Source organism: Pteropus vampyrus, unplaced genomic scaffold (genome assembly GCF_000151845.1).
Source record: "Pteropus vampyrus isolate Shadow unplaced genomic scaffold, Pvam_2.0 Scaffold251, whole genome shotgun sequence".
Lineage (NCBI taxonomy): Eukaryota > Metazoa > Chordata > Mammalia > Chiroptera > Pteropodidae > Pteropus > Pteropus vampyrus.
This window is the reverse complement of record NW_011889032.1, coordinates 677,889-689,958: the sequence shown is the minus strand read 5'-3', so window position 1 is coordinate 689,958 and position 12,070 is coordinate 677,889. Positions and strand designations below refer to the sequence as shown.

Sequence of the window (12,070 nt, the reverse complement as noted above, 5' to 3'; positions counted from 1 at the left end):
AGGCATTTAAATCATGATAAATGAGCCAGGTACACTGACACGGTAGTTTCATTAGTAGTTTCTATGGGGCCCTACAAAAGTCTATGAAAGGTATGAGTTGACAGCCACCGAGGCAAACCAGTGCTCAAGTGTGTCAGTAAGGAAAGAAGTTTGTAGTAGCTCATCAAGGTTAAAGGTCAACACACACACACACACACACACACACACACACACACACACAAATGCAGACACTGTGCTACGAAGAAGAGAAAGTAATTTTGTCTGCCCCATATATTTTATTGAAGAAAAAACAGCTAAAATACCATAATATATCAGTTACAAGAGCTTAGAGCTCGAAAAGAAATAAGACCTTGACCTAAACCTTGGAAAGAGATGGGATAAGGGAACCCAGAAATACAGTAAGAGTACTTACTATTCCAAGCTGGAAGAATGAGAGTGTGAGGGAACAAAGGTTTGGAGGGAAGAATGAACAAGTACATTAGGGTGTGGGTGGGGAACGGCAATAGAAGTTCTCTGTAAGAGGAGGAAATGAAGCTGGGAGGTAAATTGAGGTCGTACATTGAAGGGCTTTGAATGGAAGAATTTTGAGTAGAGGAGATAAATGAAGAAAGATCTTAAGAAGATTTTCCCAAAATGAAGTCTTTCTAAACTACAGTCCCATAATATGCAGCATAAAAGGTGGGTCCTGTGGTCAAACAGGTATAAGCTATTCTTGTCTTGGAAGGTATTAATGCACATTCGCTAGCAAAGGCACTGACAAGTCCTACAGGAAAAGTGTTTCATTTTTACTTAACCCGGCTTTTTCCAAACCCATGTGACCGCAGACACCCATATGAGTTTGAGATAAAACTTATTACTATTTCAGACATTCTAGAGGTCATAGTTTAAAAACTGCTATTTTGGGAAGATTAATAGGCTAAAGAGACTTTGAAATCTTGGGGTTTTCCTCCAAAGTGACTTTTTAGCCAAAGACTTCAGTTCTTTGAAAGAGGAATCCTAGGGCATTGCCCCCAAGATACAACAGAATCAGCAAAAATCAGAAGAATGTGAAGAGGTCCCTTCTCACTCTTGGAATGACCCCTGGCCTCTACTCCAGCCCCGTCCTGATCTCAGCCACAGTGGACACATGGCAAAATGAACAAACTGTAGCTTCAACATTTATGCACTTTAGTGACATTAGAAATTTATCTGGGCAACATATAAAGTCTTTTTATGGATCATAGTAAAAAAAAAACTCAAAAGATTTTAAATGTCTGTTTATGACTCCATAAAAAATATCTTATCGAATTTATATACTGTTTTTTCCCTACTTTTGCATAATTTCTTTAAAAATACCAAGACTAGGAAAGAGTCAAATATCAAATGGTTTTAATAACAGTAAAATTGAATACCAACATTTTGTCTAACACATTTTATTTTTCAGGGCACTTTATCCTGTCATAGTCTCAAAGCCCACCTGTAAGATAGATACGGAAGACGTTATGATCTCTCCTTTCGTAGTTGTGGAAATTGAGGCCCAAGATGTATTGAGATTTGTGTAAACTCAATCAGTGGAGAATTGGAAACTGCAAATCAGGATTCCTGACTTCCCACATGATGCACTTAGAAAATGAGAATCAGAGACAAAGGCTATTAGAGGCCAAATGCTTAATAAACTTGACTTGCCTACCTATTCTACCCTGGGCACTTGGTACTTGATGGTCTCTAATTCCCACACTCTGATATAGGTGGGATTGTACCCAATTTTCACACTCTGATGTAGGTGAGATTGTATCCATTTTTCAGGTGATAAAGAGACTTGGTGAGGTGAAGTATCCTTGTCCAAAGTCACACAGCTCAGAAATTAGAGTTGAGACTGACTGTCTGACTATATATACCACTGTTTCATAAATGATGTTAGCCCATTAATTCCAACTTTTCAATTCGTAATAATAATATCAATTAATTCACCTAGTTTAATTACATCATACACATCACTTTCCCTACAACCTCAGAATCAGTTCATGAGTCGGAGACAAACATTCCAAAGAAATGAAACAGGTTCTATAAGGTAAAGCAACTTATCTGGGCAAATGAGGGGCAAAATCAGGATGCGAGTCTGGGAATGAGCCAGTGCTCACTGCACTCCCGTCCTACTGCTGTGTGTCAGTGACCCAAGGATAACTCTCAATGGCCCTCCTCTCCTTCCCTACTGCCAGGATGATGGTCTACAGTGGGCTGACCAACAAGTCCACTCTTCTCCACGACTCCCTTCCAACCGAGAGCGTCCCTTTCGAGGGCTTGCTGAGTGAGGGCAACAGCATTCGCATCGAGTTCACGTCCAACCAGGCACGGGCAGCCTCAGCCTTCAACATCCGGTTTGAGGGTGAGGGTCTGCCGGGGCCTCCCCCTCTCCTGGGGTGGTGGTGTGGGGGCAGGAGAAGCATGGCAAGGTTGGGGCTGGGTCCTGGGAGGTAGAAATCTGGCTGGCCAAGGATGAGAGAGGCCAGTGGCCAGACTGACCCTTGGACTTTTAAAGGCAGACTTAGCTTTACTAATAAGGATGCCTACCATTTACTAAGAGCTAACTATGCGCCCGGTGTCTTATATGCAGTATGCATTTGATGCTCACCACACTGCAACATGAAAGCTGTTATTATCTTTTAGATGACTAAACTGAGATTAGGGAATTTGGGTGACTTGCCCAAGGCCACAAGTTCGAAAAAATGGAGGTAAGATTTCTGTCCAGCTTGAGCCTGGACCTGTAAATTCTGCTCTACGCAGTGAAAGCCACCTCTTCCTCCAAGAAGCGTTAGTAAGAGCCTCTCCTGCTCAGCCCCGGCCCCTTAAGAAAGGATGCCGTTGGACATTGCATGTACCTCAGAGTTCTTTCGGTTCCGTCTTCCCTAAGTTGATCTTTCTCTTAGACAAACTTATGGTTTCAAGTGGCAGGACTCTTATTTATGAGACATGAAAAGGATCCATATGGGATGTTAAAAAGAATTGAAATGTGACAGTTCTGCAGGAAGGGGTGGGAAGAGGTTCTGAGTCCCATTTTAGATATGAAAAAAATGAGACCCCCAAGAAGCCAAATGAATGGCCCAAAGGCCCTCAGCAGGTCAGTCGAAACCAGATCACAGGGTCTGGTACCCATTTCCCTTAGAGCTATCCTGAACATCAAAAGGAGACCCATCTTCTGAGACACAGCACTGCGAGTGACCCTTGACTCGTCTGAGCTACTGTCCGTCTTTTGTATCCCCACCCAGCCTTTGAGAAAGGCCACTGCTACGAGCCCTATATTCAGAATGGGAACTTCACCACATCCGACCCAACCTATAACATTGGGACCATAGTGGAGTTCACCTGCGACCCCGGCCACTCCCTGGAACAGGGTCCAGCCATCATTGAGTGCATCAATGTACGGGACCCGTACTGGAATGATACCGAACCCCTGTGCAGAGGTGAGTGGCCCAGCTGCCTTCTTCTCGGGGTGCCCAAGGAATTCTACCCCCTCAGATGAAAATGCCACGGCCCCAGTTTAGAGGCATGTCATCCTTTTTTATACTGAATTGAGCATTAGAACCCCTTCCAGAGCTCACGATCCTTTGGGTCATGTGTGCTGCTTGTCCTTGAGACAATTACACGATCAATACATTTTAAAACGTGCCCCTTCCTCCAGGCACAGGCCCAATAGGGCACAGCTTAGTGAAAAGATTCCTGCCTAGATTTGAGTTACTCTGTACCTCCTTTGCTGTGCATTCTTGTTCAGGGCACCACTCACCCAACAACACAAGGCAGTCTCGAGCCTGATTAATAATAATAATGATGATAGTTGTTAACAGGACTGCAAAAACTGTGTTACAGGCACTCTGCCAAGGGCTATGTGCACATTATCTGATTTTATCCTCACTACGCCCTTACTATTGAGCCCATTTATAGAGGAAACAGAAGTTGGGAAATGACCTGCCTAAGGATGTAATGAAGGTAATTGACAAAGGCGGGAATGGAACTTGGGTCTCTCCGTTCTCAGAGACTTATACTCTGAGTCCCTGGACAGTGTCGACTGTGTAGAACCCTCACCTATATGGGCCCCCAGTGCCCTGCTCTCCCCATTTCCCCACGTTCAAGGCCACCAAGGCTCCCCAAGCCTGGATCGCTGTGGGGCATGGGAATAATGAAGAGAACACTTGCTCCTGGCAGCCGCCACCTGGATGGTGGTTGGCGTGAAATCACAGCCTCTCTGTGGTGAAAGATTGATCTCTGTATTAAATGTGCTGGTTTAACAGAGCAGAATTTATTGGTGCTTTGGCCTCTGCCATGTTGAAAACTTTCCAAAGCGGTAAACAGAGTGGAATTTAAAGGGCCAGGTGCCAGCCGCAGCCACATCTATACTTCCAGTTCAGAGATGGGGTCTTTCACAGTTATGTTAACTAATAATTACTGAGCACTTACCTTGTGCTAGGCACTGTGCTGCATTTGACACCCATGAGCTCAGAAGTTTCAAGTTAAGCTTCAGAATAACTCAAATGAAATCAGGAGGGGTGTCACTCCAGCTTTGCAAAGAAAGGAAACCGAGGCTTCAAGAAATTACATGCCTTGACACAGAGCCAGTTGGTGGCAGCGGCAAGACTAGAACCCAGGTCTACCTGACTCAGCCACTACTCACCCGGCAGGGAGCAGGGCTGTTGATTCAGCTTTGAGCTCTGTCCTTGGTCCTGAAAGTACTATAGCTCCACATTCATTGACCCTCAGCTGAAGGAGGCAGGTGGCCATCCTTAATTGAATCATCCTACACATGTATGGACTGCCTGAGGTGAAAGCATCTTCTACCGCGACTGTATGACTTCATAGCCCACACTTTTAACTGCTATGCCATATTGTCTTCCTTATAAATAAAGCGTGTCTGTCTGTGTCTTTTACAGCCATGTGTGGTGGGGAGCTCTCTGCTGTGGCTGGGGTGGTGCTGTCCCCAAACTGGCCAGAGCCCTATGTGGAAGGTGAAGATTGTATCTGGAAGATCCACGTAGGGGAGGAGAAACGGATCTTCTTAGATATCCAATTGTGAGTGTTTCTCGGTGAACCCCCAACCCAGACAGATTGGAGAAGAAACTGGTCATGCTTTATTTTTTCCTCCAATATTAAATAAGCATCTACTATGTGTCAGGAGCCGTGCAAAGAACTGGGAGCCCAACAGTGAAGGAGACAACATTATACACACAAAGAGAAAGTCTCTATGCTTAGGAAATTCTGTCTACTAAAAAAGCAGGCATTAAATGAGAAAATGCACCAATAATTGCATACCGTATATTTGATAAGTGATGTAAGGAATGGTGCATGGTGCTATGGGATTCTACAATGGGGATACAATATAAAGAGGAAAGTCAAAGAAGTCTTTCCCGGGAATCTAAAAGATAAGTTGGAGTGAATGTACCCAAAAGGAACAGAATATGCAAAGGCTCTGTGAAAAGAGCAAGCACAGCAATTTTAAAGGATTGATGGGCCAGTGTGGCCAGAAGGAAGAGGGCAGTGTAATGTGTACTCTCCATACTGCAGTAGTTTGTTTCCTATCTGTCTCTCTCAACTACCCTAGAAGGTCCTTGCAGTCAGGGCCTGCTCTGATTTAGCTCTATTCCAGGGTCTAACACAGAGCCTGACACATAGTAGGTGCTAAATGAAGAAATACTATCATGAATGGACTTACTGGCTGTGTAGCTGTTTTCTATACTCAGTGGGGTTAGCTATTAGACGCCCCATCCAGAACTTTTCCCCACCAACTCCCCAGGGATCGGGGCACTTATAAAGTTTGGGGCAATGCCTACTCTGGACCAGATGCAAAAGTGATTGCTCTCAACATGTATATCTTAGGTAATTCTCACACAAAAAGACCCTGCCTGGTAAAGTAATTATCCCATCCTCTAGATTAGGAACACCCAGCTAGCAAGTAGCAGAGCTGAAATTTGAATCCAGGCTGTGTGACTGCTCATTCATGCTCTTTCCACTGTCTCACATGAGAAAGAGTTGAGAAGGGAACAAGGATGGCTGCTGGTGTCTGGAGAAGCAGAAGAAAGGCTTTCCTGGCAGACTCAGACACGGCGACTGGCTGGGGAGCGGAGGGGATGCCAAGTGCAGAGGAGCCTTTCTGGATGTGGCAATGACCTCTGGGGGTCAGTTCTCCCCTCAAGCCCCTCAATAGGCTGGGAAGCAGAACTCAGCGGCTGTCTGGCTCTACAGAGGAAACTTTCAAGAGAAGAGGGAAATTATTTGTGAAATTTTGAGTGACTGTCTTTTGAGGCTGTCCCTTAGAGACAGCGGAATGTCCTTAGAGGTTGTCCCAGGACCTCCTATTCCAGTTGAGCAGAAAGATTTACAGAACCTAAACAGTTGCCTCTTGTGAACTTGGGGCCAGGCCAGCCTGGGTCAGAATTCCATCTCCTCTACCATGCGACTATGGGTCTCTCTCTGGGCCCTGTTTTTTCTCATCTGTAGTAAGGACCTTGGGACATTAGTGTTTCTGTGGCTACTGGGGGCAAGTTTCAAGCATCCCTTGCCCATCGCCTCACTCACTCTTCAGTAAGAATTGCCTCCCTTTCTCCCATTCTCATCTCTCTGACTTTTAGAATCTGTAATAAAGTGTCTATTTATTCAAGACATAATTTTTGAGTGTCTACTATAAGCCAAGTACAGCTTTAGGCACTGGAAAGGCTCTGATAGTTGTCCCTTCTGCAGTAAAGTTTATATTGGAAGAGAGTGGATTGAACGGTCTCTATTAACTCTGAAAAAAAAATAGCTGTGCACCTACTGCGTGCAAACTCTAGGCTTGGTACTGGAGGTGCAGTTGTGAGAAAAGTGGAACAGTTTTTCACTGTCTAGTGGGTGAGGCAGAAAGAAATTATATGCAGTGTAATAAGGGCAATGATATGAGGAGGACGGGCAGCTGAGGGAGCCTGAGTGAAATCAAGGAGGGCTTCCAAGAGGAAGTGACTACTAATCTGGGATGAAAGAGAAGGTAGGTAAGTGATGAGGAAAAAGGAAGTGTCCTAGTCAGTGAGAATAGAATGTGCAAACCCTGGAAATGAGAGAGAAGGTGGACCACTTAGTTACTTAAAGGAACTTCAGTGTGGCTGGAGCATGGAGGTTGGGTAGGGGTTACAGAGGCAGAGAGTCCAAGGGAGGCCCTAAGGTCTCCTTAGCCGAAGCTTCAGAGAATTTCATTCTAAAGCCCATTTCTCTAGGAAAACCTCTGTGGCTCCCCAGTGCTATCATGATTAAGATAAATTTATGGACCTGGTTTAAGAGCTCCCTCCCAGAAGTTACTGGGCAAATCATCTCAGTCTTCAGCCAGGAGAAGGTGAAATCAGCTCCCAATTCCCTGACTTCTCTTGCAAAGGTCCCCTCCAGCTCCACTCCACAAGACAGTGTCTGCGGTCCCCTCCCTTCTGCTGGGTTCAGCCATCCTGTCCTCACAGTGCACCTCCCAGAAAGATGGTCTTGCTTCACCCAGATTGGCCTATGTCTCCCCTTGGTGTCAGAGGCCTGGATAAGGATACAAGAAAATAGGAAACCTGCTTTCATCCCCTCCAGGCATCAAATATTCAATTAACCTTCAGCTTGACACCAAATGGGCTTTTATTTTCACAGCAAAGCCCTCAGTGAGGCAGCGGATGCAGGAACATGAAGCAGTTAAAGCGGAAACCCTTTCCCAAAGCCAGGCACCACTGGCATTAGCACCAGGAAGGGAGCAGACTTTCTCTCTTACGGTCATCTTGGCACCCCTAGATGTGAGCGTTGACTAAAAGAGAGGACCCTTAGCTTCCTTCTTCCATGCCCTGACAATGATTCCTGAGCAACCCTGGACCCACCATCTAGCCTCTCTGGGCTTCACATTCTTTCTCTGCAAAGTAATGTGTTGCCTCAAGACAACAGGATGCAAACTCAGACTTTTACAGGGCCAGGCTAGCAATGTCAAATGGGGATTTGGAGCTGGTATTGTCCATTCTACCAGCCGCACAGGCAAAACAAAACTTGGAGATATTCTAGACCAGTGGAAAGCTGGTAAATGTTCAATCACTGGCTTTCTTGGCAAGTAGGTGAGTGGGGAGCAACACCCTGATTTGTAGCCTTTGCCAATTTCCATTGTTTAAATATGCCCATGATGGAATATGCCAACAGGCTCGCCAGATGCCTGGATGATTAATATCGGCTCATATGACCCAGCACACTCACTATGAACTGCATTCTTCTCTTTCTTTCATGCCCCGTACCCAAGCTTTTTATACATCCTGGCGGTTCTACTCAAGAGTCAAAATATGCCCAAAGTCCAAGCACCTCTGACACTTCCACTGCCCCTGCCACTGTCCAAGCCACCACCATCTCATCCCAGCATTGTCACAGCAGCCCTCTCACTTTTGTCCTCTTTGAGGCTATTTTTAACCCAGCACCCTGAGTCATCCCGTGACAACCTAAAGCAGATCACATCATGCTCTGCTCAAAACCTGACAGTAGCTCCATATTCTATCCATGGTCAAAGCCGAAGCTCTTACCAAGGGCCTTCTGTGATCCGGCCGTGGTTCCTTTTCCCACTTCATTTCTTCCCGCTCTCCTCCTCGCTTTCTCCATTTGGCCACAATGGCTTCCTTGCTGTCCCACAAGCGTACCTCAGGGCCTTTTCACTGGCTCTTTTTGCTCTGCACTGATATCTGCATAGCTCTGCTCTCGCAGACTCCTGCAGGTCTCTGCTCACCGACCACCACCTCTGAGATGCTCCCCAGTGCCCCTTATTTAAATTAGCATCCCTGTCTCTCTCGATACTCTTTCCTGGCTTCACTTTCCTCACTCAGCATACCGCACGTGGTCATATTTGTTGAAGCATTTCCACCTGCACCTCCTCCACTTACGATGTCCACAAACACCTCCATGAGAACAGTGGGTGTTTTCTGTTTGTTTGTTTGATTCGCTGCTGTAACCCCTAGATGTAGATGAGTGCCTGGCCCTTAGTAGGTGCTCAACAAATAAGAGTCAGTGAAATAAAGGCAACTCATCATGGTCACATGGCCATAAAATTTCAAAACCAGAATGTGAATTCAAATTCCCATCCGGCTGGCTATGATGCACAAGGAGGGGAAAAAAAGTCAAAAAAAAAAAAATTACGGGAAAAGCCTCTGGGGATATGGCCTCCATTGATCAATAAACACACCTATATTATATCACAAGCAACCTGGTTAAGAAATAAAATGTTGGCTAAAAATTATCAAGCAAATTAACAGTAGTGAGAAGACCCCTAAAAGAAAGTTTTATATAGTATCAAAGGGTTTGCCATCACAGACTTAGAATTAGACTCTAGAGTGGGAGGACTTCAGAGGTCCCCCAACACAATGATGCTCAAATCCACTGGTAGAGTTTGGGGACTGAGTGGGATAGGCTTTGGGGAGATTATCTTCTGGATAATCTGGACACCAGATGCTAAGCCAAAGGTGAAGATGATGGCGGAATCACAGACAGGCTTCAAGATGGGGCCAGTGAGGAGGACATTATCTCCCCAAGGCAGCTTTCCCTCCCTCCATGGGCCACATAGCAAGCATCATCCCAGGGCCTTAGGATTTGAAGAGACATCAAAATAGATTCAATCCAGTTTCAGTCACCATGGACATGTTGTGAAGACTGTGATTTTTGTCATCGACCAAGTTCAGTTTGCTTCCACACACACTGATCGAGAGCCCACAGTGAACAGGGCACTGTGGCTGGGCTCTGGCCACAAACAAGACAGATGCAGGGAGCTCGTGTCATAAGCTGACATGGCACAAGGCAAGAGGGGATACAGAGGCTCTAAGAGCCTCGGATGAGGAAGGCGAAAAAGCTTTTCTGAGAAAGCAATATCTAAGTCAGTGGTTCTCAAATGGGACAGTTTTGCCCCCAGGGGACACTCAGCATTTCTGGTCATCACATTTGGTAGAGAGGGCGTGCTACTGGGATCTAATGGGGAGAGTTCAGGGATGCTGCTAAACATTCTGCAATGCACAGGACAGCCCCCCACCACAAAGAATTAGCTGATCCTAAAATGTCATTACTGCCAAACTAGAGAAACCCTCATCTATGCTGAGACCTGAAAGACAGATAGACAGATGATGCACAAAGATGGAGAGGAACAGTGTTTCAGCAAAAAGGAACAGCATATGCTAAGGTTCAGAAGCAGGAAAGCCCAACTCTCCCCTCATTTGTCCATAATATCAAATATATGCTAAGCACGTAACACATCCTAGCGGTTCACATCTCAGGCACCTTCACAACAAGCGCATGCAGTGGCTTCTATTATTACCTCTGTTTTATGGATGAGTAAACTGAGGCTCCAAAATGTGGAAAAGCGACCACGACCACGTGGCTGGGAACTGGCAGAGAGCTAGGATTCAAACCCTGCTTGCGGTGTCTCCAGGGTCTGGGATCCTCACCAGCACTTGAAAGGAGCTGAAGGGAGCCCTGTGTATTCGGAGCTTAGCTATGCAGGAGGGGCGGCATCAATGAGTAAAGATCGCCAGGCAGCAGAGGAATCAGGCTGGGCCTTGAGACAGCATTGGGGAATCTGAACTTTCCCAAACTGGGTAGCCGTTAATAGGATTAAAGCTTTGCAAAAAGAAGCCGAGGCCTGCGGTTACCAGCCCGAAGCTTTCTCTGGCAAACTCTGGCACACTCTTGGCAGAGTGGCATCTGGACTTGGCACCTCTTTCCCCCGACAGAGGGAGTGAAAATAGCATCTCACCAGCAAGGGTTACATGAGGCCCAAGAGCTGCTGAGTTTAATTTATCTTGCTTGGTTTCCGCTGACAGTTTTAGTAAACCAATTTGAGTTTGATAGTAAAAATAATTCTGTCCTCAGGGCCCCTCAGCCCTGCCTAAGTGTTTGCAATTGTTATTCATCACAGTGGCGGGGAGGAAGGCATTTGCACTGCAGACTGAGCTGGGTAGGTGGCCCATAGTAGGCACAGAGCAGTGTTTGCTGAGTCATGAGGATACAGCCACATGTGCAGGGCGAGTGGGGCCTTTTTTCTCCCTCACCTACTGGGCAGGTCTGTTGATGCTGTGGGCACTGAAGATAACTGTTCTAACTAGTCACCATATATGAGGGACCTACTATGTGCTGGGTCCTGATTTGCATAGTTTATATCCATGAGCAATAATGAACGTGAACATTATTATGTAGAGATAATAATTACATAATTTAGAGCTAATGTGAGTAGAGATAATTACAGAGGGGTGATTACCCAAATTAGAGATAATGTATGCAAAGCACATCGCATGGGGTCTAGTGCGTAGTTTGGCGCTTCATGAATGGAGATTATGATTACCAAAAATCCTTATAAGACAGATATTATCCTCATAACTTCATGGATTTGGAAATGACAGCACAGAGAGGTTAAGTGGCTTCCTCAGGTCACACAGCTAGTGATGGACAGAGCCAGGGTTTACACACCACTTTCAGAGACTTAAACAGCCTTTTGGGGAACCAGCTGTATGTCTCAGGGATGAAGCAGGTTGGCTCCCACGCCTCCAGCAACTCAAAGTTCAGAAAGGGAAGTAAGGCCATAAAGAGACAACCTGGTGAGATGCAGGCTAAGTGCTGTGGATGGCAGTGAAGGGGGTGGAGAGGTTGTGGGTGCCGGATTTAACTCTGTGAGTTGTGGAAATGTCACAGAGAGGATGACATCCAAGCAGAATCTTTGAAGAATGTCAGTTGGCCAAGCTGTAATGGGGGAAGGGCTTTCCAGGAGGGGCTCATGTGAGCAAAGGATTCAAGCAAGTAAAAACAATGACCATTAAGCACCAAATGGATGCCTGGAATTGCAGCATTGATTAAGACCATCCACCTTGCACTGTTGTTGTTGGAGGTGGGAAGGAGGTGCATAATTTTAAAATGAGTCAGAATCCCCCTGGCCAGAACCTCCCAGCTCCATCAGGAATCTGCCACTTACTTTAAAACACAACTGAGCGTGCAACTTTTAAATCCTTAAGGATGTGTTAAGTCTGTCTGTCTGTCTGTCTGTCTGTCTGTCTGTCTGTCTCTCTCTCTCTCTCTCTCCCTTCCTCCCCCTACCCTCACTCAC

General features: G+C 45.9%; 1 protein-coding gene across 1 annotated transcript in view; it reads left to right on the top strand.

The window, feature by feature from the left end:
* Positions 1 to 12,070, top strand: part of SEZ6L (seizure related 6 homolog like) — an 88,003-nt gene that overhangs the window by 25,988 nt on the left and 49,945 nt on the right. The window contains exons 6-8 of the mRNA XM_011374653.1: positions 2,199 to 2,365; positions 3,246 to 3,440; positions 4,902 to 5,040. Of these exons, the coding sequence (XP_011372955.1) occupies positions 2,199 to 2,365; positions 3,246 to 3,440; positions 4,902 to 5,040 (501 nt within the window). The remainder of the gene's footprint in view (positions 1 to 2,198; positions 2,366 to 3,245; positions 3,441 to 4,901; positions 5,041 to 12,070) is intronic.